This window comes from Anser brachyrhynchus, assembly GCF_964034855.1.
Source record: "Anser brachyrhynchus genome assembly, chromosome: 5".
NCBI classification, from domain to species: domain Eukaryota; kingdom Metazoa; phylum Chordata; class Aves; order Anseriformes; family Anatidae; genus Anser; species Anser brachyrhynchus.
The window spans coordinates 37,699,957-37,727,937 of record NC_137699.1 but is presented as its reverse complement, the minus strand read 5'-3'; the positions used below and the strand labels follow the sequence as shown (position 1 = coordinate 37,727,937).

General features: G+C 38.9%; 3 protein-coding genes across 6 annotated transcripts in view; 2 read left to right on the top strand and 1 right to left on the bottom strand.

Annotated features, from left to right (window-relative positions):
- Positions 1-286: 286 nt before the first annotated feature.
- On the top strand, positions 287-4,792 carry TSSC4 (tumor suppressing subtransferable candidate 4). Of its 2 annotated transcripts, XM_080595237.1 has the most exons (3): positions 287-769; positions 1,590-1,662; positions 2,743-4,792. In XM_080595237.1, exon 3 carries the CDS (start codon positions 2,821-2,823, stop codon positions 3,850-3,852), a length of 1,032 nt encoding a protein of 343 aa, XP_080451363.1. In that variant the 5' UTR covers positions 287-769; positions 1,590-1,662; positions 2,743-2,820; the 3' UTR covers positions 3,853-4,792. The 2 variants fall into 2 exon arrangements, with proteins under 2 accessions (XP_080451363.1, XP_080451364.1); XM_080595238.1 differs by lacking the exon at positions 1,590-1,662 and having other exon boundaries at positions 288-769.
- TRPM5 (transient receptor potential cation channel subfamily M member 5) overlaps positions 3,908-27,981 on the bottom strand; it is a 56,316-nt gene continuing 32,242 nt past the window's right edge. For both annotated transcript variants that reach the window (XM_080595224.1, XM_080595225.1), the window contains 13 exons: positions 26,826-26,971; positions 25,959-26,071; positions 24,320-24,415; positions 21,651-21,909; positions 20,260-20,378; positions 19,591-19,723; positions 17,031-17,205; positions 14,257-14,425; positions 13,425-13,603; positions 11,967-12,099; positions 9,895-9,967; positions 8,749-8,839; positions 3,908-7,238 (listed from right to left, as the gene is read on the bottom strand). In XM_080595224.1, coding sequence (XP_080451350.1) covers positions 7,138-7,238; positions 8,749-8,839; positions 9,895-9,967; positions 11,967-12,099; positions 13,425-13,603; positions 14,257-14,425; positions 17,031-17,205; positions 19,591-19,723; positions 20,260-20,378; positions 21,651-21,909; positions 24,320-24,415; positions 25,959-26,071; positions 26,826-26,971 — 1,787 coding nt within the window. In that variant the 3' untranslated portion in view covers positions 3,908-7,137. The remainder of the gene's footprint in view (positions 7,239-8,748; positions 8,840-9,894; positions 9,968-11,966; positions 12,100-13,424; positions 13,604-14,256; positions 14,426-17,030; positions 17,206-19,590; positions 19,724-20,259; positions 20,379-21,650; positions 21,910-24,319; positions 24,416-25,958; positions 26,072-26,825; positions 26,972-27,981) is intronic.
- Positions 4,940-27,981, top strand: part of KCNQ1 (potassium voltage-gated channel subfamily Q member 1) — a 409,605-nt gene continuing 386,563 nt past the window's right edge. Inside the window, exon 1 of one of the 2 annotated variants that reach the window (XM_080595232.1) lies at positions 4,940-5,351. In XM_080595232.1, the coding sequence (XP_080451358.1) occupies positions 5,296-5,351 (56 nt within the window). In that variant the 5' untranslated portion in view covers positions 4,940-5,295. Of the gene's footprint in view, positions 5,352-21,354; positions 21,506-27,981 lie in introns of those variants that run through there. The other variant, XM_080595228.1, reaches the window with a different exon arrangement.

The following is a 27,981-nucleotide window of genomic DNA, read 5'->3' as shown; positions in this document are numbered from 1 at the left end:
AAATACAAATAATAAAAAAATAAAGCCTGCACTTCCTCTGAAATTCACACTGTTGCCAAGCCCTAGTTTCTGATGAGGAAAAAAAAGCTCTGTTTGATGTGTTCTTTTCACACTTTTTCGCGGCTGCCCCCTTGCCGTGCAGCACAGCGGCGGAGCCACAGCCGCCATTTCGCAGCCCCCACAGCCACGGGGCAGGGGGATGCCCCACAGCCAACCCCGTGCGGCGCCAGCGGCTCCCTATTTCCTCACAGAGTACAAAATGGCGGGCGGCGCCCGGCGCGGTGCACCCTGGGAGCTGTAGTCCTGTCGTGCCGCGGCGCGGGCGGAGCGAGTCGGTGAAGTTTTTGCTCGGGCGCGGGCCCGCAAAATGTCCCCCAGCGCGGACAACACGGGAGACTACAACTCCCAGGATTGAAAAGGAGCGAGGCGGTGAGGAGAGGGGAAGCTCCCTCCCGCTTCCCGCCGCTTTGCCTGCTGGGATTTGTAGTCTCAGCTCCGCGGGCTGCAGCGCTGCTTCGGATCGAAAGGACTCAATGTCCCAGCGCGCCCCGCGCCAGGGCCGGGGCCGCGGCCTGGAGGAGAGGGCCGGCGCTGTGAGGAGGCGGTGGCGGGCCTGTGGTGCTGGGGGTACGGAGTGCTTCCACACCCGTAGGGGCCTGCGAGCCCCCTGGAGCCAGGCCGGGATGGCAGAGCCCGACCGGGAGCTTGCCAGGCAGGGAGCCGCCGTCCTGCCCGAGCCGTGCTGCCTTGGCACCGCCGCAGCGAGCCTGTGAGTCCGTCGGGCGTGCTGCGAGGGGCAGCGTGCTGGCAGGGTTTGCGCAGAACTCGCCTTTCGGGGTACCTGTCCGTGGGAAGGTGCCCGGTTCGCGGCCGTGACTCGCACCGCCGCCTGGAACCGGCCGTTTTAGCCAGTGTAACTTTTTAATGCCTCTCTGGAGTCCTTGCTATTTCTTCTGTCTGTTTTAAAACCAAATGTAAGGATGAAGGGATTTCAGGTGGCGTTTAGGGGTTACACTGAGGGACGTGTTTCCAAAAGCAGCCGTTAATCCCTTTGCCAGAGACAGCTAGGCCTTACACAGACCACGGCACGCCGGCTCTCAAATTTTTTTAGACCTTTCTCCATATTTTAATGCTTCGTGCCAGTCCATCCCTGATTGCGAATATGGCCTTTCCTTGAAGACATCCCTGTGGTATCCTTCGTCTCTTTTCCTGCAGTATTTATTACCTGCAATGCATGACTAGCAGTTTGATATTTTCTCGGCTTTATTTAACACAGTTCATTTACTAATTGTTTACTGCACCTATAAATTCCAGTTTTATTTTTTAAAAACCCCTCTTCTGCTCTACAGAAGAAGGCTTGGCAATGTGCATGTGGAGACTGAGTAAATACAGCGCTGCCTGCCTTATTAGGTTGTGTTGTTCTTTTGCTAAAATCCAGGAATATTTGCACTCTTTTATGCTAGCTTGATTTTGTGTCGGATTTGGAACTTGGTTCTGCAGCTCTGGATGATTCAGGGAGAAGGAATTATTTTCAAAACTCATTTTAAAGCTACATTTCCAGTATCTTGATGGAAATGTTTGTTTTCTAGGATGGAAGTTCTGAGATCTTTGGTGGCTTTAACTGACCCTCAGGAGGGGAAGCTGGCTCAGTCTCAAGAGAAAGTGAGTGACCAACAGACTCCCTAGGTCTGTTTACTGCATCGTTTAAGAAGAACCGATAATTACACAGCTCAGCTTAATCTAATAATGTATGAGAACTATTTCCATAATTCACATTTCTTGGAGCTGAACCGAGGTGTGGGTTTGCCAGCTCTGTTTCTCATTGCTTAGCAATTGGTGGTGTGATCATCGGCCTTCCTGGTTCTTCAGGGTTTCCTTTGAGCAGGTGGCAGAGTGATTTAGCCTGTACTGGAACTCAGGCTGCAGATCTTGGTGTCTTTTTATTGACTGAACGGCTGACTCTTGCTGACCCTTGGTTACACCCTCCCCTTGTTTCCAGTGTGCTAGTGCAAGTATGGCGTCTGCAATTAGTTTTCTTAATTCAGTGGGATTCGTTTCTCAAGCTAGATTACCATGTGATTGCAGGAATCTAGTAATAACATGAGAGTTTAAAGCCAAAGAGGGAGCGGAGCTTTTACTTTGTTGAAAGCCATTGCAAAACTGTAGCAATGGCTTTAAACTGACAACTATAGTGACACTCTACCGGCTTCTCTGCCGCAGACCTCAATCAGCAGTAGTGCTGTTCATAATAAGCACGACATGATTACTGGGGCAAGAGGTAAACTGGCAATAAAGGATTGCAATGGCTAAAAGAAAATGTAAGAGATGTAAGAGATTAGGAGGTGTTTCTGTGGATTTATGCAGTATGAGAAATGCAGGGTGTGATTTAGAGAGGTCACTTCTGTTCAATGGAAGATATGTGAGACTGTTACAGGGTAATCAGATTTGCTCTTCATGTACATCTCTTAGTAATTGGTCCTGCTGTAACCTTTAATGAAATATGGTGTGCAATGCTATTTTTGCTTACTTTGTATTCTTGTACCTACTCTTGTGCACATCTTTAATATTAAGGTGCATTCATTCCATAAATAATGTCTTTATTTCAAGCAAAAGTGCTTAGGAATCCCTGAAGTACAGCTGCTTGTGATATTGTAATAACAATTATTTTGTATGGCCTAGAATGATAGTCATACATGTGATTCTCATTTCACAGTTGTATTTTCATGCTCCTCTGTATTCTAGGTATTAAAGTTGCTGGGCGTTTGGCAGACTGTATTTGCAGCCATTCCATCAAAGCCCTCGGTGGAGCGATAGCCCAAGATGGGAGATCAGGATGCTGGTGAACCCTTCCTGGGAATAGTGGCTGGGGCCACTGACTACGAAGGAGCTCTGCCCTCTGACACAGTGTCGCTCAGCGATTCGGATTCTGATGATTTGGGGCTAGATGAAGCAGAAGTTGATACAGTATCTCCTGAGGAGCCACCTATAGAGGATGGGGATTACGGATCAGGGGACACCCCTGACCCTTCAGACAGCAGTCACAGATCTCCTGTCCAGCCGTTCCATCTGAGGGGCATGAGTTCTACATTCTCACTCCGTAGCCAGAGCATTTTTGACTGTCTGGAAGAGGCCGCCAAATTGTCTGTGCCCTCAATGTCTGAAGATAATGTTGTTGACGGGAGGTTTAAACGTCCTTTACCTCCAACTACTGTGTCAAGTAATGTGGTTCCAGAAAGCCCTGGAAAGTCAACCAGACCAGTGCAGGCTCCCAAAATCTCTCCAGTGGTGCCTGACTACGTGGCACACCCAGAGCGCTGGACCAAATACAGTCTAGATGGAGTTTCAGAGTCTAGTGATAAGACTAACAGGACAGTGGCTATGGAATTTCTAGAGAGCTTGAAGAAAAGAGGAGAGGAACAAAGCTCAGCTGCCCAAGATAGTTACACCCCATACTTCAATCAGGATCCCTCCAGCTGTGGAGCTGGGAGGATTGTATTTACCAAACCAGCAAAAAGGGGTGTTGATGGACTAGAAAAGAAAATAGCAGCCGGGGAGGGAGATAAGAAACACGCAAAAACAGGTCTGAAAGGAAAATCTCTGAAGACTGATGACTTGAGGGATGACGATAAGGTTGAGCAGGGGCACTTAGATGGTGGAAGTAGAAAGGCAGCAGAGGAGGAGGGGTGCCTGATGGTGGGGGACCTGAACACAGAAGGTAAGCTTAGTGCAAGGTTTAGTGGTGCAGCTGAAGAGCCTTTGGTAGAAAAAGTTGGATTCCATTGCAGTAAGAAGAGGAATAGGAAAAATTTCCGACCCAAAGTAGATGATGAAGGGGAGGAGGAAGAGTCCTGAATGATGGAACAAATTGGAAACATCCAAGAAGTTGTATCGTCTTTGGATATGCTTGCTGTTTTTTCTTCTCTACCTATATATATATATATATATATATATCTTTTTTGGGGTCAGGAACCCATGTTACGGTGTTTTGTCTAACGGTTTGCATCATAGCCACCCAGGACATTTTATGTTGTTAGAAATAAAGCTACCAAAAGTGTGTTACAGACTTCTTGTTAGTGAGAAGTCTGTGGGCACAGGATCGTTGCACCCTAGCAGAAACAACTGTGCTTTGTTTGCTTGAGCAGTTCCCTGGGGTTTGCTCTGGAGCTGAAGTTATCATGAAAGAACTGTTAGCTAAAATGCTGCAAGGCATCTTATTTACTCCCAAGATTTCAAGCTGTTCCCAAATCCTGTAGAATCCTGGAACAAAGGTGATGAGCTCCTCATGAGGAGATTTTTAAACAACAAAAGTAAAACCCAGTCTTCCACTAGATTTGATTTCTCCCAGTCTGTGCTGAAGAGGGAAACTTTTTAAAAATATACCCATCATTGCTATTGAGAGTGAAAGAACAACATGCCCACTTGTGAGTTTGGAGGGCCCAGGTGGCAATTGGCAAACAAAGTATTTTTAAGGTGGTCTTAATATTTAACTGCATTGGTACACTGGGGGGGGGGGGGGGCGGGCGGAACAAAAAAAACTGCCTCCTGCAGACAGGTACAACTTGGAAACATCCCAGTGAAGACACACTCTGGACAGCTTCAGTTGTTAGTTAGGCAACATCTTTTCCTCTTAGTGGTATGATGTGATGTGATGATTTTTGGCCTGTATATCTGTTTATCTTTTCCAGGTGGCACTGGTTCCACATTTGTTTGTGTGGATTTGATGGGAATTGGGTATTTGTACCAGAACTGGATACTTTTTTATTCTTTGGGATTCAATAAACTTTTGGTTGTAGCTTGGCTTCTGCATCTCTTTGAAACATACTGATATTAATGAAAATGGGGGAGTTCTAACAAATACTGTGTGTATTTGAGAATTGTTTAGAAACTCTAGAATCTGTAAAGTTACTCTAAACTTAATGTTTCATAAACTTTTCCTCATCTTCTTAAATTTTAGATTCTAAAGCTCAGTTTTTCGACAATTTGGTGATTTTACAATAGAGAGAGAATCACCTGATAGAATGAATACGATCATAATGTCACGTGCAGTAGTTTTTCATATATAATGTTAATAAGTGGATATGTGTGGTTTTTTTCTATAAATAAGGCTGAAAGATTAAACACTTTGAAAGGTTTTATTATTTGAAAGTAATTCAGTTCACTTTGGACTGACTTTTACCAGTATTCTAAGTTAACTAGCCCCAATGTTAATATTTATAACCGTAATGAAAGGTGACTACTTCAGAATTTGTGATATTTTTTTTTCTTGCTAGACTGCAGTTGTTCAAACTCCAAAGGATGGTTGAGGAGACTTCTTCCCCTTGGGTGGGATGTCAGCATCTTGCCAGTAACTGGTAGGCCTGAATCATCTGGGGGGTTGTGTTTGAATAGATGCATTATTTATTAGCAGAAGTAGAAAACGTAAAATGAGTAACGTGCCGTCTTTTGCAATTCACTTCTTAATTTTAAAAGAGATTGTATTTGATCATGAGAATCCAATTCGATGCATGTTAATTAATGGTTCACTGCCAAATACATCAGTTATTCCAGTGCACGTGAATGGGACATAACAAAAATTCCAAGCAGACAGAAATTGGTTTCCAGTGGGTGATGAATGTACCGGTCACAATAAAAACAGGAGCTGTTTCAGAAAGGAAGCTGCTGTGAAGAGTATGGTGTGCTGTGGGTTGTACAGTGTGCATTATTTCCTAACAAAAAACTTAGCTTTGTACACACCCACTGGTTTTGTAACTTCTCCTTTGCCTAGGGTGATGAGCATTTAGCACAGTACCAAAATTCCATCACTGTTAATGTCACCACTAAGGTCTGGGGCACAGCTGAATAAGCTGGAAAAATGCCTATTTTATGAAGACATCATAACGATTAATTTCTGTTAATAAAGACTCATGTTGGAAAGGCATTTTGATCAGATTGGAGATTTTTTTTTCTCATCTCTGTATTGAGATACCTGGCAGTAGAGAAAGTTTCCGTGCAACCTTTATTTATGTTGTATAAGAGCTGTGTTACAATAGACGTGAGGAAATGAAGTTCAGTTGAAGCTTATCAGAGTATGACCACAACCTGTTACTTCCCCCTTCCAACACTGTTTATGTTAGTCCAAAGAAATCTCCCACTACAGGACAGTAGTGAGATCCATTTTATTTGTGTATCTTTTCATACAAAATTAAAGTAAAGCCAGCTAACATTTGTATACTTAAAAGGTACATGCCAGGTAAAGTAATGCAAAAAATGGCCAGCAGTCCAAATTCTCAGTTTCTAGGAAAATTCTTGCTTTATTTTTTTTCTGAGCTTTGAGAGAAAAATGTTGAATAAAATCAGAAAAATGCTTGGCTGTAGATGCGAGGGCAAGGTGTCTCATAGCAGTGAGCTGACAGCAGGTACCGTCTGGCGCTAAAACAAAAAAGCAAGCAGCAGGGGCTGGGGGTCTGACTGTGGGAGGGTCACCTTTTTTGTCTTTGGAAACTGACTGCAAGCTACTGAAGATCTGAGGACCATGTGATGAGTTTCTGGGGACGAGTGAGGAGCGCTTTAAGGAGCAGTTGGAATATCTCAGAAGCCAGACTAGAAAGAGAAGATGGTAAGTAAGTACAATCATTTGAGGGTGATAAGAACTCTAGGAACTGGATGCATTGTAATAGTTCAGTATCCCAGGCCCTTTCTTTCCTGTGGAAACTTTCTTCAAATGCAACTTGTAAATGCAAGCTTGCTTTTTTGGCCCAGGAAGCGGGTAGGGTTTTAGCGAGGAAATGATTACCTTTCAAAAGGGAAACTCCCTTGAAACGAACACAGAAATGTAGACATTGGTGGTGATGAAAGTTTGATTGAGGGTATGTAACTTAGAGAACAAAACACAGACTATATAGAAAATAAGGTGGTAGTCATTGTGGAGGGGAGTATTGGATAAATGACCAAGAAACATCAGGAGGGAAGAAAGTCCAAGAAGTTGAAGAATGCCCAAGAAATCCTCAGCAGTATTAAACGTTAGCAGTGCTTGACATTAGGTGTGAAGATACCATCAAAGGCTTTGAGATTTGGGTCTTAGGCCTTCATGAGAATAGGATTTTATTTCTACAGTAATTCAGTAGGGGAAAAAGTTTAACTCAAAGAAATGAGTAAAATTTAATTATCAATGTACATGATGTCAGCCTCAGATGGATCTGCATGCTCTTCTCTTTCACCCATTTCTGGCAAAGGCACTTCAGTGTTGGCATTCATCAAACCTAATAGGATTGTAAAAAAAAAAAAAAAAAAAAAAATGTTTCTTAAAAGCTTTAGGACAAAGGTTGCATAACAATAATTACTTAGGAAAATTTAAATGTTGAAAATAATCCACAGGAAGATCATACCATAGGTTGTAGTACTTTGTTTGCTCAGTAAATGATAAAAACAGGTTTCTTTTTCAGCTGTGTAAATTTCAGATTGATATACAGTTACAGTTTTAAAATATCTGGGGAACATGCTACAGGATAGTTTGTCTTGGTGGAAAGTTTATAATGAAGCAGTGTATCTATGTGCTTTATAAACTTCTTGCAGAATTAAGTCAAATCTGAAGTTCTAGTCTGAGAAGCTGGTTGCTGAAAGCTGTTGTAGGACAAAGCTGCAGTTAGGATCAAACTGGATTGTTTATCAGTGATCTTCACTGTTTAGTGTATAGGGAAAATTGATAACTCCTTTCATTGCTTTCAGAATATAATAGTTTGCTATGCATGCTGAGTTAGTATGAAATAAAATATCTTTCCAGCCTCGCTTTGCTACATCTAAGTCTACAGTTTGAATTTCATACCTGGTTAAGTATGTTCATAATTCCTCCTGCAGCTGGGTAAATTGCAAGCTATTTATGTTTGTTATGCCAATGGTTTGCTACAGGAACCTCAGACAGATCTCATTCCCCACCTCAACCCCCATTGAAATAAATAAAAAAGGACAAGGAAAATAATTGATGGGATCCAAATTACCTGTACACACCTCCATTTACTAGAGTGCTTTGAGGTCTTGTCATGCCAAGACTTAGCTAGGTTTCCAGCTACTTTTTTTCCCACATAGTACCTGTATGTTCTGTTTAAGGGGTTTTTGATGTTATTTTTGTGTAATGGATAGCTGTTTCAATATCTACCTATTACTAATTAAGAAAAATATCCAAAATATTTATTGAGTCAGATATCCTGCAGTGGCTGAGGCATAGTCTGTTCCTGACTCTAATGTTTTAATCTCCAAACAATGAAGCTCCGGGACGTGGGACAAATTCTTGACTGACACAAATAGCTACAGCTCTGAAGGCAAATGAGTTGCAGTGATTAAAACAAAGCTGGAGGGGTTTTTCTGTTTTATGATTATTGTTATCCATAGTAAATGTTTTGGTTATACTATCTCACTGACTCAAGAAACCCCCAAGATACAGTCCTTTCAAGAAACCAAGTGGCAAATAGGTGTTTTTCTACATCCTTAAAGTTATGTGAGATCATTCTAACTTGCAGTGAATGATGGTCCATTCCCCAAAGCTTTTAAATATATTTTGCAAAAGGTAATTTCTTCAAAGTATTCATACTTCAGAATGTTTGTTGCTTATATTGCAACTTCCTCTAGGCATACTCCTTTGCAATCCTTATGTGGTTCTTATCTTTTTTGTCAATTTTTTAGTTTATTTTTAAATAATAGTTTTATTTTTTTAAATAAAACTAAATTGTCCAGCTGCGTTAATTATTTTTTTTCATGATGATTTTCAATACTTACGTGTATAGTCTGGAGCTGGTTGGTTGCATAAGAGGTTGCTTTTGGTTAAGGCATCTGCCATTGAAGAGATAACAGTTGTACAGTAGCATATCTACAAAATAGGTAGTGATTTCTACATCAGTTAATTTTCATAGTTATCTGTTCTTATCCATTCTTAAATTTGCAGGAAAGACAATGTAGGCAGCAGCATGAAGCAACATCAGAAATACCACGTGACTTTTTTATTAGTTTGTTAAGGATTAGATGAGGTGACTTGGAGGAAGATCAGTATTAAATATCTTCCTTTTTTTGTGAGTATATTGCATTATCTCAATCTAGCACAACCTTATTAAAGCATTTCTTGTGTGTTCCCATTAAACCTGTATTTGGTTTCAACATTGTTCATGGAACAGCGTGACTTTTTTTAGGAAGCCATAGAATGGATAAGAAAAGGGAGGGAAACTGCAATTAAGATAAACAACTTTCAGTGAGGCCAAAATTACACTGAAGAATTCTAGGGACAAAGAAAACAATGAGAGTTTTACTATGTAGCACATGGTAATGCTGAGCATTTTCATACTGCTTAACAAATGTTTATGTTTCACAGATCTGTCACCAAAAGCTCAAGATAGGGTTTCCTTCTATTATTTATTTATTGCGCATTTCTATGCCAGACACTTCCTTTTAAGAAGCTGATATGTAGTATATAACGAAATTAGAAAAACTGATGTCCAAGAAGATTAGTCTCTGTCATATCAGACAGCATATGGGTATTTTCAAAGTTGTCATTTTTAAAGTAAGAAAAGGTTGGATGAAAGAAGAGAATGGAGGGGGGAAGATCAAACATTTGCCTCCAGAGGCAGCCTCAAGGTAAGAAGTGAACACTTCTCAAGTAGGCTAGCAAAATAGAGCAAGAAATGCTGTATTCCACTTTCTTTTTTCTATAAGAGGTTAGAAATGTTTCCTTATGTAGTTATCATTACAGATAAAACAATAAGGAAAATGAAGTCACAATACAGATCCATTTCTCCATCCCTTTATCCCTGAACACGGTACCAAACCACCATCAAATATTACCAGCAGTGATTAAAAATGGCCACACAAAAAATGAAAGAAACATAGTGAAATCCTAAAACTGATATAAATGCCTGCAAAGCTATTACTTACCTGGGATTCTATAACTTTAAGCCGCCTTTCTTGTTCTTTCAACCCACTAAGGTATTTAGACAAGTTATCCACCCTGTGGAAACAAAAATGACGTGCTGAGTGAAAAGGAAAGGCCTCAGATGAAATCCTAAACCACAAAAAACGAGTAACTTACTATGTCTTCGACCCCTTGCTTGCAGTTCTTTGCTGCTGGGATATCCCAGAGCCCCCTAAAAGTTTTATCTTTTTCAAGGGTTCCTGTAAGTATTTACTGAAAAGAGCAGCATTTCTGTCATACCTCTCCCATGCATACCGCCCAAGGGCTCCTCATATATTCATACAGATTAAAGCAGCCGCTCAGTCCCTGCTGCTGTGGAAATTAAGGACTGCAGAAAAGAGCCATAGGTCCAGCTCTGTCTTTCTAGTCCTTTATTAGTCCATCTACGCCGAATGTAAACTGATTCTAGCATGAAAATTTATGCCATAATATTTATTCCATTAACACAGGGCTGATGAGCCACTTGATTTATTTGACGTTTCATTTTCAGACACTGATTTGATGTTCAAATCCATTTTTCCACACAGTCCAAAGGGACCATGTGGAGAACTTGAATATGGTCCCTCCAACTCAAATTGTTCACACATCTTCTACATCCTTTACCTCTTCTTCAATCAGTTTCGTATTCCTAGCATCCAATTCCCCAAAGGCTCCTCAAATCCCTCTCTGCTTTGTCCTAACTACTATTTAAAATTTTCCCTTTAATGAGTCATGTTGCACTCAGGTCTATGTGAAAAGGCTCTTGCTGGATGTATCTGATGTATTTTGGATTTGGTTTAATGCAGAGTTCAGTGAATAGCTTTTGGAGGGTTATGTAAGATTTCAAATACACAGGTAAGTTTGCTGACACCTAAGAGGTAAGATTAGTGGTGGTCATCTGAACCTCTTTCAGTCTCTGCTATATCTGAAATCATGCCCTTTGTTTAGAAGCAATTACATGCTTATTTATTGCTTGATCTAGGCAATTAAGCTATTGCTCATTCTTAGGGCCAAAATCCTGCATTTTGTCAGTGACTTGCTTATGAGAATTAAAGTTAAAACCAAATAATCTAAATTATTATGAATGTAGAGTCTGTTAGATTAGAGGGAGGAGAGTATTTCCCAATAATATACTCAAGTAGGCTGGTCTGGACTCCAGGTATTATGAATTAGATGAATGTTTTGAAAGGCAGAGCACAGAAAAATAAAGTTCTGAAACCTTCTTGTGCTGCATTTTCTAACAACTTTCACACCCACTGTGACTCTATTTGAAATCAGTTTTATTGTAAGAGGAAACACCTGAAACAGGTGTTAAAAGCTTCTTCAAAGAAGGCGGCTTTGTTGTGTGGCTTTTCGCATTGTCTTAGATGTTTTAGTTTTCCCTGTATGTATCTATCTTGTGTCTCACTTAAAGGAGTAAACTTCCAAGTAGTAATTTTGCATTTTAATTCATCAGAATACTAAACCAATTTAGGTGATATTCCTATTGGGAAGATATTCTAGAGAAATATTTAAATGGAGATCCAGTTAATAAAATCTAATTCTAGAGATCATGCCAGGAATTTCTTGTGCAAAACATTAGTCTTATGTCATAAAGCCATAAGTAGTACTTCTGTATCTGCAAGCTCGGATAATTCCAGAGATTTTAAACAGTCATTCGAAAGTCTAAACCTCTTTCTGTTTTGGAAACAACAATTTCACAGGACTTTGATCAATGTTTTGTTTCCAATACTGCTGTATTCCTACAGGGGATGGAAGTACATGCTCTGCAGTACAGTAAAGGAACTGTTCTTCCGTCATTTCTTTATGAATATGATTTTCATTTGAGCTTGACTGCAGGTTTGCCTGGAGCTTACAGGTCTGTAATTGTATGTACTTCAAGAATGTGAAAGACTCTTCTCATTATTGAAGTGATGCTGCCTTGTCATGTTTTTCATGCAATGAAGAACTGCATTCCATTTGGTCTCCTCATATAAGTGTTACAGTACCTGAATATTTATCTCATGCAAATTTGAAGACCTGAAAGGTTCACTTAATATGGGTCATAATAACATACTTATTAGATGTGGCCTTCAGCCTTTCTTCATTGCTTTCTTTCCTTTCTTGTTCAAGGTTTACAAGATAATTTTCTTTTTGCACCAGCTCCCATGTTATGATTTTTTGATCTAGGCCAACTGGAAGATCTCTTTCTATAGGGGGGAAAAAAGATATTAAAAATTATATTTTGCTCCCTTTTTCCCTATATTAGTTTTAAGTAATGAAAGGCTGCTAAGCTAAAGAAAAATCAAATATTGCTTTCCCATTGCAGGAGTGACAAGCTATTAAAATTTATTGTAAAATAAGTACTTTCTACACTTTTTTTTCTTGTGATGGAAGGTCATAGACCTTTTGCAGCTGGATAAGGGTCCTGAGGTTTCTGAAGAATAGCACAGGCCAATTTCAGTGATTCCACTTAAACTCATTTAGGACATTACTGGACTTCTCACATACTGTGGCCCCCAAGTGTTTAATGAACAAAGCTTTACATTCAGATACACTTTATCATCTAAGCTTCTTTATTAGAACAATTATAAATAGGAAAGAAGAACTGCGAAAAATCCCTCCGCCTTAAACTGTAAATCTGTTGGCTGTTGTCATCTTACAAAGCAAACTAACTGGCCAGGCCAACAGAAGAGCTCAATTTCAGAGGTAACTTGAACATACCAGTTTTGTATCTTCCTAAAGTCTGGTAAAAGAGCACACTTGCTGCGTGCTCCAAATACTACCAAGCTTAGGCCCTGATCAGGCAGGTACTTGCTTTCTTGGAGGGGAAGAAGCTTCAGCAGTGTGCCTTGATAGCCAGAAGGAGTGTGTGTGTGACAGGAAGCTTAGTCTAAGGGCTCTGAACATGAACAGTTCTGCTCCAAAGCCCATTATCAGTCTGTGCAAGAGGAGGAAATAGGCTTGTTATCAGACACCATTAAACTAGATATACCAAGTTTGCAATCACTATAGGAAGCCTCTAAATGCCTTCTGTTATTAGTTAAACTTCATCCTCCTTTTTAATGACAGCTTTTAAGGGGACCACCATTTCTCTAAGTGTATTCTCTTTCTCTCTCTCTCTCTCTGTAATCTGTGCATTGGGAAATTCTACTGATCCCAGCAGATTTCGGACTTCATCTGCACTTTCAGGGTTGTCCATTTTTCATTACTAAAATTTAAGAGCAGATAAAATAACTGTTTATGATTTATTCAAATTATACATTGGTTTTTCTTCAGAAATCAAATCCCTTCAACCAGTTTTGTATCATAACTATGTTGCACAGAGAAAGGCGTTGTGGGAAACTGTTTATAGTACAGGCTACATTATAAACCTTAATTTGTCATGTGTATTCTCCTGGCACTTTTTGGTAAAGATAATGAATTATGGCCCATAGCTTATGGAAATCTTACTTGCTCCTCTGTTTGGTTTATGCAGTATACCCTCAAAAGAGCATCAGGGTCTCCAGTTTATAGACATTTGTTAGCTACTTACCCAGATGTTCTTTTTTATGTTCTTTTTTGTTGAAGATTATTCTGAGAACCAGAGTTATGTGGTTAATAATGATAAATGGTGGTGCTAAGGCAGGCCGTCCATGATATTCAACAATCAGGTTGTAGCGCTGAAGCTTCCAGAAGATGTCTGCATTGCCCTGAACAACTTGAAAAGTGTAACTGTAGAGAAAAAATTACAGAACTGTTTTTATCTCAACAAGCATATCATTACAAATACAAAACAGCCCCAAGTTTTCTTTAATAAAAGGAACAGGACGGTCAGCAAGCAGAGTTAATTTAAACTAAAGATTGTGCAAATTTTTAGATATTAAAATAATAACAGTTTCAGTCATCAAATGTTAAAGAAATACTAGTGTATTTTTTTAAAGAAAAGAAAGGTAATTCCAATTCACTCCTGCCACACTGGCAAACGTGGAATGTCAGTTCTTCAAACAAATCAGTCATCATTAATCATGTTGACATTAAGTTTCCCCTTTGTGCAGATTATCTACTGTTAAGTCTGCCAAGTTTACAGCTGCTTTGCACCTGTGGACTTCTACTGCAGCACAGCCAGGGATCCAGACCTTGTTATGCACGTTTAATTGAATTTTTATAGTAAAAGATGCTTCTTTTCTTCTTGTCTTTAATGTGGCTAGAGTAAAGAAGATGACGACTTACATGATCATAAAAGTCTACCTATCAACCCCCAAATAATATTAGGAAAATTGCTGTTGGCCAGTCACTTTGGAACATGCAAGCAATGTAGTAAACTCTGGCATTCAGTTGAACTTTTGCCATCTCTTAAGTCTTAAACTTACTGAAATCGCTCTTACCTGAACATAGCAATCAGGAGGTTCATAAGGAGAACGTTTGTGACTAGTAGGAAGATGACCAACAGAAGTATGACAAGCCAGTTGGCGTAGTTGTTAGGACATGATGGTGAGTTGTCCTTCAGAATCTGCAATGGATTAAGTGTACAGTTCCGGGGAAACACTCGTGATGCTGCAAAGAGGGGTAGAGAAATAAATAGTTTTGACAAATCCTACTACCACACTTATTTCTTAGAGCAGAGACAAAAGTTTTGCATTTTGGTGAGGAAAATCTCTTATGTTCAACAGAGAAGGGCAGGAATTACAAGTTGTTCCTGAAGTTTAAGACACTATTTTATAGTTATTTCAAAGCAACTAAAAACTTAATTGATATGTCTAAACATGTCATCTTTCAAGAACTATTGACATGGATTGTTGCATATGTTTAATACCTTTTTCTGTTAGGTACAAATCAAAGATGATGATACTGATTATTAAAAGGAGATCTCAACTGCATATAAACAGCATAACTTTATTCATAATATTTTGCAATCATTAGAGCTTAAGACCAGTATTGTGGTAGTATGTAACTTTTGCACTGCCTTTTGTTTTTGAGTAGCAAGCAGGAATGTAAATACAAGATGCAAAAGGACAGTTCTTTGGCTGCTTGAACTACTGAGCTAATTCTTGCAGTTGAAACATCGCTTATGTGAACTAATATCCAATGTTGCTGATTTTGTGAAAATGCATGTAATCATATCAATTCAAACTACCTTTGAGTTTTTAGTAAATGTTACCTCCCCATATATGTCTTCACAATCCTCATGACAGTATGCATGTTAGAGGAGAAAAGTAAATTTCTAAATTAAAAAAAAAAAAAGTAATTCCTGAATTTAAACCACTGCTTTGTACCTCTGAGCTTGCAGTCCAGGTTAGTAAGAATGGTGCCACTGCATCAGACTAGCAGTCTAGCTAGCCCTATATCCTCTCTCCAGCTATGGCTATAGCAAGTTCTTACACTAGCCTAGCATACAACAAAACCAGTGGCATTTTGTTGGGATATTTCCTCCAGGTCTGGGAATTTGTGGCTGAAGGACTTGCCCAGGCAGATAATTTGTATTTAATAATGGTGTAGGAGGATTCCTTGATTAATTTCTCCAACTGGTTTCTCAGTCTATGCACAATTATAGCATTCAAAGCATCATACAGCAATTAAATGGCTGACAGTTATGTATGCAAAAAAAAATCTCCTTTTGCTTGTTTCATTTGAAATCATTTACAACTTATGGAGGAAAAGATAACTACTCTCTATTGGTTATACTCATATCATTCATCTAAATCTTCCTACACTGGGCTTAAGAATCATAGGTGTGTTTGTTTTTCAGGAAGTTCTATCATGTAATGAATTAAATCCACAGATTTAAAGTAGCCATATTTACTTGTTTGTTCTCTGTTTTTTTCACCAATAATGCCTTTCCCCACAGTCACAGGTGATCTTATTCGTTAATGCAAAGAGTTATCTGAAAAGTCACTACAGCTGTCACCAGGCACATTACCTTATATTTATCTACACTGAATTTCATTTGATGCTTCATCCCTCAGGAGGGTCTTCCACAACTCTTAGGTGTCAGCTTTAGTCTTTACTACCCAGTACCTTTGTTGCATCAGCAAATATTGCTGCATTCATTAACCATTTCCTTTTCCATATGTTTTATAAAGATGTTGAATAAGGTCAAGAGCATCACAGTACAAGTGACTCCCTTCTGGAATTTGTCCATGTAATGTATTTTTTCCCTGTCATCTAATCTGTTATTTATGTATGTGAGGACACCTTTTGGACTCCCAATGGGAAGAAACAGACACTTCCAAGGGATATTTTATCTGACCTATTTTCAAATGAGATGAATCCTATTCCAGAAATATTTCTTACCAGTTACTTTAGTGGAAGTAAGAGTGACTTCTTGTGCTGTGGATGCTTACACTGTAGGCATTTAAAGCTAAGTGAGATGAATCATACCCCTGCTCTCTTGCCTCATTCTGACTTTAGCTTTTCCAAGGCATATGCCTTTTCTTATTAAGCAGGGTGAATATGGAAGAATGCTTTCTAGTTTGCTGCCTATGGGATTTTTTGGTTTCATCTACATTACTTCAAGTGTAAATCCCACTTCAGTACTGTCACTGACATTCAGAACTGTTATTCTGGCTAAATTCTGTGACACTACATCAGACTTCTTTGGGAGATGACCTATTCTGCATTTTACCTGCTTCTCTATCAGAAATATTGCCTCTAAACCTTTATGTCCAAACATTTCAATGTATTTTGATTATTTTTGTTGTTTTGTTTGAAATGTAGCACATATACAATTACTAGCTTTATTTGATTGGGGCAACTTTAACTCCAGAGTAAATAAATGCTCCAGAGGAATATTTATTCTAAAACACAAGTGTTTGCTTATGGGCAGAGCAGTACTGCTGTAAAACTGTCACATTAAACAACTGCCAAAATATATGGAGATGTTGTTATTACAGTTTACACAAGGGTTGTTTGGATCTAGGTTAAGCTGAGCAGAAATGGATTGAAGTGAAAGAAGGAATGCCAACCTTTTTCAACTGCAAATCCTTGTGTGAATATTGTAGACAGCTTCTCTAAACAGGGCCAACCCCCATGTTCTAATATAGTTTCACACTATATGTTATCTTCATTTGCAAATGCACTATTTATATCATAGTAATGTGAAAGCTTTGGCTAGGGAAATATGCACTCAAAGATGGTAAAGTTAGGGGAGAATTTTTCTCACTGTCTATTTCATCCAGTGGAATCTGGCCAAATATCTGAAGGTAGGGACGATAAAGCACTCTTCTGAATATCCACTCCACTCGGTTGTCATCAGGATGAAGCAGAGCTTGAGTTGTCACACCATAGGCGATGAGCCATACACTCAAGAAAAACAGAAAGAAGAAAACATCCTTCATCTAAAAGAGAAAAGGGGAGGGAGAAAAGGAGGACAAATGACTGATAGCATAATCAAAGAACAGTAGCTTGGTATGAAAACTGTTCAAGTAATTGTTTCTTTACAAGCTTGTTTAGGTTAAAGGAGGTGGAATACAGTTTCATGCACAGGATTTCTCTCTTGACCTTGCTGTTACCACATTGCTCCTGGGCCATAACCAGCATTTTTGTTTGTTAGCTAGTTTAGATAAAGGCATATTTTTAATTTAAAACCTTGCTTTTCAGTCAATTAGTGTTTAAAAATGAAACATTTTATCTTTTAAAGTAATCTGTTTTAAATGCAGATTTTCTGTGAGATCTCACAGTACCATTGAATGTTTAGCTGTGAATTACAAGAAGTCTGCTGCAGCAGTCAATCGTGGATGACAGCACTCATTGATGAATTCTGAACCATGGATAGGGCAGACATTGAAGACTGCAAGGACCAGGTAGCTCCTGTCTTTGGTTTTCAAGCTAAGTAATGCATCTGAGAGATTATTTTCAAGACTTTCTGCTTTTAAACACTGTATTTCTCTACAGAAGCAGAAGTAATTGAATCCAAAAGCACTTACTTAAAAAAATCGAATATGTATTTCAAATGCAGTAATTTTTCCCTGGTGGAAGAGGAACACTTCATCCTCTTCCCATCTAATCTGACAGAGTTCATTAGGGACTGTAGATTCATTTCAGTTAGATAATAGGATTGCACAGTTACTTAAAAGCATAGGCATTTCAGACCTGCAGGAGGTTACTACAAGTTCCATTAAGAATTATAGTACCTAAGGCAGGCAAGACATAGTTCATGTCTCTCTGACTTTCACCCATCTATTTTGTTTTCTGGATGATTTCAAGTTTGTCAGCACTGCAGGACTGCAATAGTGTCACAGTTAAGAGAAAACAACAGTATGTCTGGAAATATTTTTTCCTGACTGTAGTCTGTCTCCCTGTAAACTGGCATTGGACTGCCATTTTAACAGCTAGGAGACTTATTTCAACAATTCTGTATCAAGGTTAAAAAGGACAAAGATGGTAAGACACAATCTTGGCTTACTTCCCTATTTAAGGGAAATGATCTTGCTTGAACCCACCTCATGAACCTTTCAATAAGATATTGTTTACTGAAGTCAATTTCATCGTTCTTTCCCTTGATATAAGGCTCAACACTGAACTACCGAAGCTAAAGTATTGTGTTGGCTTGGATGGCGGGAAGATGAAAGGTCCCGTTTTACAGTTTTGTCTAGGCCGTTTATGTTCTTATTTGCATCTTAATCCGTGTGTTATCTCATATGACTTCAGATGCTAACGAATACATATCACCATATTTGTTCTGGGCCCTGGTTTAGTTTGGTACGCTGCCAGGAAGGGTTGGGAGCTGTAGATCTGCCTGGTTCTCTTAGAGTAAAAGCCTGCTAATGCTGTAAACTAGATAATGTACAAGAACAAATATTTATTTGCCTTTTACCCTTTAGCTACTCAAAGCAAATGTCATGTTAGAGTTTCAGTTATTGCATTTGCAGACAGATCTAAATAGCTTGGTAGTTACGTTTATTCAATGTATAGGCTTGTTTAGACTGTAGAGCTTTTACTGAGCTCTGCTTTGAGTCACAAGTCAAATATTTGTAGAATCTATGATAGCATTTACAATTAGATGAACTCCTATTAATCAGTTACCTTGAGCTAATTGGCCTAGAGGATTAACATGCCTAAATAAAAAGCTGTTTCAATGTTCCAACCTATACCCAAGCACAGTAAATATAGTCCTAATGTCTCATTTCCTGCAGGAGAGTGGTAATAAATAAAAATCTTTCATCATCATCTTCCAACATATGCTTACAAGGTGCTGTTTTCATTGTAGCTTAGAGTTACAAAGTACAAGTAAGAACAACTTCTGTGGGAAACTTGCAACTATCAATTTTCTCAGATTTTTTTTCACACTTCTTGCAAATAATGTAATCTATTTCCCAAAGCACAGCAGAGCCATTCAGTAAATGCCCTACCCTTCTGTAAATGCCCTGTTGTCTGTCTGAGGTCTTTGCTCCAAATGCACACAGCTTGTGAAGTAGGAGTAATAGCAGTGTGTAAGACACAGACACTACTCCTGATTTGCCAGACCAAAGGGTAAATGATTAGCTGAAGTACAAGGATTAGTAAATTGAGGCTAACTTAATACGCTACAGAGCTCTTTGGACGGATCTATTTGAAACTCACTACATCTAATTTTCATGATAAATAAGGCAATATACGCAAAATGACAGGCCTTAAAAATATAAAGACGCATTATAAACTGATTTTCTTTGTAAGGAGAAGATTTCCTGTTCTCCATGTTTTACAAAGTACAAGTATTTATCTGAGAGAGACTGCACACTTACCATCCTTTCCACAATTATGATTTTTGGTCCAAGCTGTTTGTGAATTGCAAAAATGTGTATAAGTCTAAGGGTAAACACCATAAAATCAATGGCAAGTATTGTGCGGCCAGCTTGAAAAGTCGAATTCAGCATCCTGAAGAACAAATGAAACAAAATACCAGATCTTAGCAAGAACTGCTGAGAAGTCTCTTCTCAAATATTACACTTGGTTTCCAGGCATAGTCTAGTTAGGAAAAGGCAAGTGCTTCAGGGTTGTGGTTGGATATGTCACAGTCGTTACAGCTGTAAGAAAAACGTAATATAATATCTATACATTAGTGAGAAGTAACCCAAAGATGGAGAGACACCAACTTCTCTGTCTCAGCTGAAAGGAGACATTAAAACAAAACAAAGCAAAAAAAGTGATTAAAGTGACTAAAAGTAAATGCAAAAAAATGAGAAGCAGAGCTTCTCTGTACAGGTGTTTGAATATACCAATATGCCTTTTGTGGTCTCTGCAGCAACATCTTCAGTTAAACAGAAATTTAGAGGCTTTTATTGCAGAAACTTTCTTCAAAATTTGTAATTGTCATAGCCTGACCTCACACGCACGTGAGACTATCCTGTCAACTGGCATACACAGCCCATGCTCCTGAAGCTGACCACATCACATAAAACAGATATATATACCTGCAGGTTACCCCAATTATGAAAAGGAAGATGGTCACCATATCACATTTATTCCAGTTATCCTCTAGATACAGTTTGAATTTCTTCATTAAATTTGTGTCTTCATCTGTAAAGAAACTCTGAAAAAGAGAAGCGACCATCAGCACTGATCTGTTTCAAGTTTTGCTATTTCATTGTGAGTTTTAACGTTGTTCCTGTTTCCCTTTTGTCTTTCATTGCAGAAAGCAAAAACTTCCCAGTGTAACAGGAAAAAAAGCTTGAAAACATAAGCTCAGTTTACTGTCTTAAAACACACACAAGAAAGAAAAAAGTACAACCTTCTTAATCTTGTGATATTTTAATAAGGTCTGATTCAAGATGTAAGCATTCAGACTGTTAAAGAATTTAACAAATTTCTGGTCAACGTTCAATTTCTAGATAGAGCTATCTAAACAGCATGTACAGATTTGACATTTGTACACTATAATTGTGAGTGCACATTTGATAATCTAGGCAAAGAGCTGTCTTAATAGGCTTTCAGCCTAGCACTCCACTTACAGGTTTATAATGAAATATTCTTTGATCCAAATATTTTCTCTGTGCTTTTCTGTTTATGGCCTTTCAGAATAATTTCAAATAACTTGTAACAAACTGTGAGCTCCTTCACTATCCCCATTGCTTAAACAACAAGCGTCTATTTGTTCTTTCAGAGTAAGTGTTTATAACTGGTTTTTAGTCTGAAGAGGACAGTTTTATGCACCCACAGTTGGCAACACGCTAGCACCATTGTTCACACATTATTTCAGTTGTTGAACTGAGGATATTCCAAGAACAATAATTGGGGGATTAGTGAAGTCTCTTTGTTTTCTTAAACAGGAAAAGCAAAACAAAGAGAGATCTGCTAATGTTTTCAATGTATAAATATTTTCAAACAAACAGAAGTAATCTGAATTCATTAAGTCTTTTTTTTTTTTTTTTTTTTAACAGTCTCCAGCAGGGTAGAAAACTCTGAAAATATGGATATATCTGCTGCACTTCCAGGTGCAGCCTGTAACTTCCAATTTATGTTAACTGTGGTGGGAGGTCCTAGTTCTGGGGAGTGAAACCAGACAGATACTTCATAAAGTGAAGGCCACCTGGCTCTTAGCGGCCCATTTGGCTATTGGCTACAGCTGGAGCAAGCAAGAAAAACAAAGGTGGAGTTATAGGCTTATTAGGTGTAGGAAAAGGTTGCTCTGGGAGGGAGAGGTGGAGTGTTTTGAATAAGGTAAGATTTGTATTTCTTTTCTGTGCAAACCTGCACATGAGAGTTGAAATCTTCAAGTTTGCACAGTTTATGCAGTTTGTAAATCTATTCGAAATATTATCTCAGGGTTTATTGCATTGCTGTTGAGATGCTGAATGTTACTGACCTGTCGGATTTCTTCTAAGACCAGGGTAAAAACCCAGAAGTAAAGTATAATTTCTTTAACAGATGGACCCTCAGGTGGAGGTGGTTTAAAATCCAGTAAAAGGACATAAGTAAACAGAAACAGAAAAGCAAAATACATTATAACATTTCCCATAAATACAGTTACAGGGGCACTCCAGAATTTTTTCCACCGAGTAAACAAGAATGTTGCCCACGCTGTGTTTTCAGAAGGGTTCTGCTTTTCTAATTTACCATTTCCTCTGCAAAACAAAAAGAATATAGGCTTGGTGACAATCTCCTAAAATAAGTTCATGGGAATAGGCTCAGTATTATTCTATATAAAGCTTCTTTTAAGACAGTAACAGGCAGATGCTGGTAGTGGAAGGAGGAAAGCTGTGGAAGTCAAAGCAATCATGTTACCATAGCAGAAATACTTGAAATCAAAGAGAAAAACGAAGATGTATTAGGCTTAAATGTGTATACTTGGTATTTCAGTTTTGTTGCATTAATTTGATTTGCAACTTCAATGTGTTTGTACTACGTGTAGTATGAACATTGTGCAAATTGTCAGGAAGAAGGAGAATTTGGCTAGTTGGTCTTCATCATCCAAAACAATAGGTAAGAAAAGCAAATAGCTAGTGTAAGTTTGCAAGTCAGATCTTATTTTGGTTCTAAACATTTCCTGTAACGGTTGTATACAGAAGTTGTCATTGCTGTGACTACTTGAGATGATTATTCTTTTTGACCTAGACTCAAAAGTGCTGAATCATGCTAAATGTGTTTCTTGACTAGCCTCGATAGAGTCTAAGAGAACTCCTGAAGGAATACTTCAGTTTACATAACTGTCCACACTGGTTTCTTGTCCTTTATGTTTAAATCAAATTGCAAAAAGATCACTAAAGAAGCCTTTTAGTAAAAAGCTGAGTTCATAAATTATTCATAAATGTAGGCTTTGAGTCTTGTGGAGTTCCACACGTATTTTGGTAACTGAAGGGAGATTTGACCTGTACATCTACTGTTGTTTTTGCAGTGTTTTGGAATATGAAGTGTTATCTACTGGCAATGGAAATTACCCTGTACAGAAAATGCATGTTCCTTGTGTTTAGTAGCAATCTGATCTGATCTTAGCATGAGGTTTTGTTTCCACATAAATTGCTCATGTCTGTAAGTTAGAAAGTTAGGGATGTTATTGGATCCTTTAGTTTTCTGAATCTGAGAGGAATGATTCCTAACAAAGGATATGCATGCTAGATTATGCTTCCCCCTGCCTCTCCCCCTCCCCCCCCCCCCCAAAAGGCAAGCAATGACTCTTCACTAGTCTTTCCCTTGACATTCTTGCTAATTATTAAATATACTCGTTATACGGAAAAGTTTCTCATCTCCAGTCTTTTCTGTGTGCCTGATTCTACCCTGCCTTTTGATTTATGATGTAAGAGACATTCCCATGGTAACAGGCTAATATCATAAACAGATAATTGCAGTTTTACTGTAAGATGCTCAGATGCTGAAACAAATCTGGGAGGGAGAGCCCCTTTGTTAAATTAAATCTCTAAGATAACAGCAATTGGAATGCACAACATAATGACCAAGAGTCATAAACCATACCTCACTCAGGATATGAAAGGACTTTATAACATTACTTACAAATAGTCCTAAGAGGCAGATGTTTGTATACCTATTCTACAGGTTAGAGAGGGAGCAAAAAGTCATGATTTTCTTCAATATACCAGCAGTTAAATGCCAGAGCTAAAAATAGAGGCTAATAATTCTGACTTGGTCTAGCACTACATACTGTGGACTGTGTTTCATTAGTACCACTGTCCACATATTTCCGAAGGTCTCTTCAAACCATTGAAAAGCCCATGTTAAATACAAGCAGATGTTTAGCTCCTGTTAGCTATTAAGTGAACTGTGTATTAATCAAAAGTTTTTCTGTCCTGACTTAAGTCCTTGTGGCCTTCCAGGTTTTGCTAAGGAGTGTGCGGTTGAAGTATAGGGTGTGGCTCAGAAGTTCTGAATTGTGGCTGTATGAGAGCCCTTGAGCAACTGCCTCTTTGTGCTTAGTTCCCCATTTCTGTAATGCTTCCCCTAGAACATAAGTCTGTTGTACTTCAGGTTCCTCAGGGCCAGTTGTGTGTCTTTTTTTTTTTTTTTTTTAATGAAGAGGACTAGTATAGCGGGAAGCTGACTACATAAGTTTCCAGGTACTGCTGTTTGCAAGTATTTCTGTTGCTGCCTTTATAGGGAAGTATGCAGTGATGCACTAGAGTTATGCAAGAGTTAGCTGAGAACCTTCTTTCTGCTGAGCTCAGTAATCCTATAGGGGAGTATAGTTCCGAAATCTGATGTATGTCAGCTATTGCCAGCTGAAGGGAATCTCAGGAAATGCATTCTGATTCCCCAGGTATTGACCAGATTCTTAGTTCTGTAAAAATGGCCTGCTCATGAGATATAAAGTTGTCTCCTTAGATATGGTGCTATAACCCTGTTTATCTTCTGTATTCCTTTTACAGAGCAACAGCAATAAGAGGGAGCAGCACTTTTTGAGGAGTAATGACTTTCATGGCCATTCAACTGCTCCTTAGGATCATTAGCTGATCAGTAATCCCCAAGAAGTGTCCGGTACTTTGTAGTCACAAAAATTCTATTAACCGATGGTTTAAAACTTACCTATATTCTTCCTTAGAAAGAAACAAAGTCCTTTCTGTATCTGAACTGTCCAGCTCTCTAAATGGCTCTGGTTCTTTCTTTGACTGCTTTTCCTCGCTGTATGGAAATAAACTCATTAGTTGAAAGACAGTGGTTAGCAATTCTTCGCTACTGAACTGGCATTCCTGCAGAACGGTTTGCATATAGTTATTTTGGACTTGCTCTGCTGAAAAGCTATCAAATATGCATAATCCTTAGCTCTGCAATTTCTTTTTATTTGAAAGCTAAAGTCAGCCACAAGATTCAAAGGAGAAATGATAATCAACATGTTCCAAAAAAATGGAGCGAGATGCTCAGTTTCCTCAAAATAATTAGAAAAGAATTTGAGCAGAAATAGACCCCTCAATCAGTCCTAGAAGACAGTACCCCAATGCTCCATTCCTGGATGCTCTCAGTAGCACTTCAGACAGGAAATGCCAGGAAGCATTAGGGTATGTGTGTCAACTCTTGCATTTCCAGGGAAAGGAGAAATGTCCTCAACAGAACAAATTTGGAAAGGCCTCCTTTGAATAAGAATCTAGTGGGTGGCATCCCTAACTATGGCAGGGGGGTTAGAACTAGGTGATCTTCAAGGTTCGTTCCAACCCTAGCCATTCTATGGTTTAAACCCTTCTATGAAAACTTTGACAGTATTTCACATTAAATTACTTGGATTTGTGAAGCTGGCAACCACTAGTCCTAGAAAAAAAAAAAACATCTTTAGTGATACTAGCAGAATGGAAGTCTTAGGTCAGGAATGGCAAACAGGCTTTCCTCTTTCTTTATAAGTAGTTTAACAGTTAAGCATATGTATTTCTTAATAGCAGGTCATTCCATAATGCCAGTTCTGATGATTTGTATCTCTGACTTTCACAATACTTGGAGGTTTTCCTAAAGTTTCAGTTCTTAGATTCTTATGACTGTGTCTGAGCATCGTGGCTGTTTTTTTTTTCTTTTCTGTTTTGCTTGGTTTGCTTTGGTGATTTTATTTTTTCTTTGAAGAAAGCCTAAGATTCTAGCCTCTTTGCTGTGACAAAAAGCTGAAAACTATGAACTCCAAAGCTGTGCCTGCAGAATACTACAAAGAGATCTTCCAAGATGTTAAATTAGAAAATCTTAATTGGTTTCATATGAGTCCTGTGGTTTTAGGCTTGACTTTTGGTTCCCAAGGCTTGCGGCTGCTAGTTCTGCTTTGTGATGGTTGTTTTTACTGTTAAGATACTGAGGTTTGAACCAGGCATCTTCACATCTAGAAATAGATGGTGCTATATCTGGAGATATCCTCTATATGCTATGTGTTACTGTATATGCTGTACATTCAAGTGGAGCTGACAGAATCCCAACAGGCTTTTCTGTGGACTGTACAAAATAAAGTGATCTAGGTGAAACTGACATTGGCTTTTGAAGTATTAGAATAAACACAGCACTAGCCCAGTACATACAAATAACTCAGTCCCACAGCAAACTAATTTGGTCAAGAGTGGTGCAGTCCTTTTGTTAACCTTCTGAGGTGATATTACTGTATTTATCCTTCACATAAGAAATTTTCAGTTTGGATTTTTTTTTCATGACTTATTTTTCTTCCTTTACTTATCTCTTGCACTCAAATATTTGTTTTTACCTGAATGCTATTAAATTTGTGTAGATCAGGAAAGGACACCAGAATCCACAGATTAACTTCAGTATCTGCGTGCTTGTGGACATGTCTCCCCACCATATTTTTGTTAGGAAGGCCTGAAATTCAATAAAACAAGAAATGGCTTTGGCATCATAGGTGCATCTATGTTCTGTGGATCCTAAGACAAGTAAAGGTTAGGCAATGCTCTGAAAACCTTAAGAGCAGGCACACCTTCAGAGCATATGGGCACTTTGCATGTCCTTCTGCAGTTGTTTTTTAGTATGCCAAGAGTTATGAGAGAACAGTGGAAAGAACTGTAATTCAAGTGGAATAGAAGAACATCTATACTGCTGAGGAAGTGCAAGTCAGCCACTGGGAGCTAAAAGCACCATCACTCTTAATTTAGTTTTGTGTATGTGGATAGAACTCAGGTTCTGGGGGTGAAACTGAACAGTAATTTGATTTAACTTTTATCAATGAGCTTCTCTGAATCTGAATGAGCTCTGTTAAGGAGCTACCTCATATCCTTGAGCAGCATCATTGTGCCTCAGGCAGATTTTAAGTGCTTTCCTGATGGTTTTCTCTGAGCAATGGAGGAAAAAGCACAGGATGAAATGAGGGCTAAACATTGTATTCAGTGCATTGGTCTGGAGGCTAACTGGATAAAAGGGACAAGAGTATTGTTTTGCCAGATATGCAGCATGACATCCTCTTCATCCAGTGCCAGGGAGAGTGAACAGTTCCCTCTCCAAAGAATGTCTCTGATCTGAACATATTTCATGGGGCCATTAGGTTGTTGTACTATCCTCTTTTGTGTCCAACATCATGCTTAAAGGCCCTGGTGGTAGGGGAAGTGTCTGTAGAACTTACCTGGACACCATCATGTGCAAAGAAAGACTTCGCATCTGCTTTTGTAGCCAGCTGAAGGCAGGTGGTTTTGCTCCAGTACTGATTTTTTCTTACCAACAGAGCAAATGCTCTCTCCTCGCTGTTGCGGTAGCATTCACTGAACAGTTCTGCCAAATGAAGGAAATGTAGACAAACGGATCTTGTCATTTAAAAACAAAAAATGTGAGGCAAGAGGGTGATGTATGTAGGGTGCAACATCTGCCAGATGCATCTGTTGCTCTAAAGAGTTCTGCAAGGCTGCAATAGTTAAAAAGTCCAAGAGCTAAGATGAGGTAGATAGGAGAGAGGAACAATCCTGGACACAAGAATAACTCTGAAGAGGGCAGATGTAATGAATTTGCTTTGGTGGGGGAAAAAAATACTGGAATTGTAATTTTAAAATTCCCACTATCTGCAGGAAGGTATGAAGCAAATCTCAGTACTTCCTCACTTCTTTCCATCTGCATACTTCCTTCTCAGCTCTGGGGTGCTCTATTTTTGTTGTTTGATCTCCTGTGGAAAAGTATTTCCTTCTCAGTTTCACAGACATGTCTTGGAAACATCAGTATATCTTATAATCACTCATCTGTAGCTGCCTTGTGTGGAGCTTTAGGCAGCACCGAGTCAAAGCAAATCCCAGAGGAGATCTTCCTACACTTTGAAGAATGAGTTGCCACGCTACTCCCTTTCCCCTGAATAGACTAAACAAAAGGAGCGGCTCAGGTTTGACATGTAGCCAATGAATGCTTTGTTTAAGACACAGATATTTGACATAAAATAGTATTAGACTTGATAGTGCATTGTGGCATAGATCTGTTTCAAGAGAAGCTTGTTCTGGAGCTCAGAAACTCAGATAAATAGTACAGAAAGTCAAGGTTTTCTCGTTAGACAAAATCTGACTTCTTGTCTCATTCTAATTCACTTGATTATCTCAGTACCTTTCCTAGGCCAGCCTACACCTTGTTGTTACACTGTAAGGGCTGGGGAAAGGATCGAGTTCACTTAAAATACGGCGATTTGCGGATTTCTTTTGCAGTTAACATGGTATTTATCATTCTTAAAGAATGTTTGCTCTACATAATATTGATAGTACTATCTGGGCCAGAAATGGAAATTGAGGACCTGATCTCATGGTTAC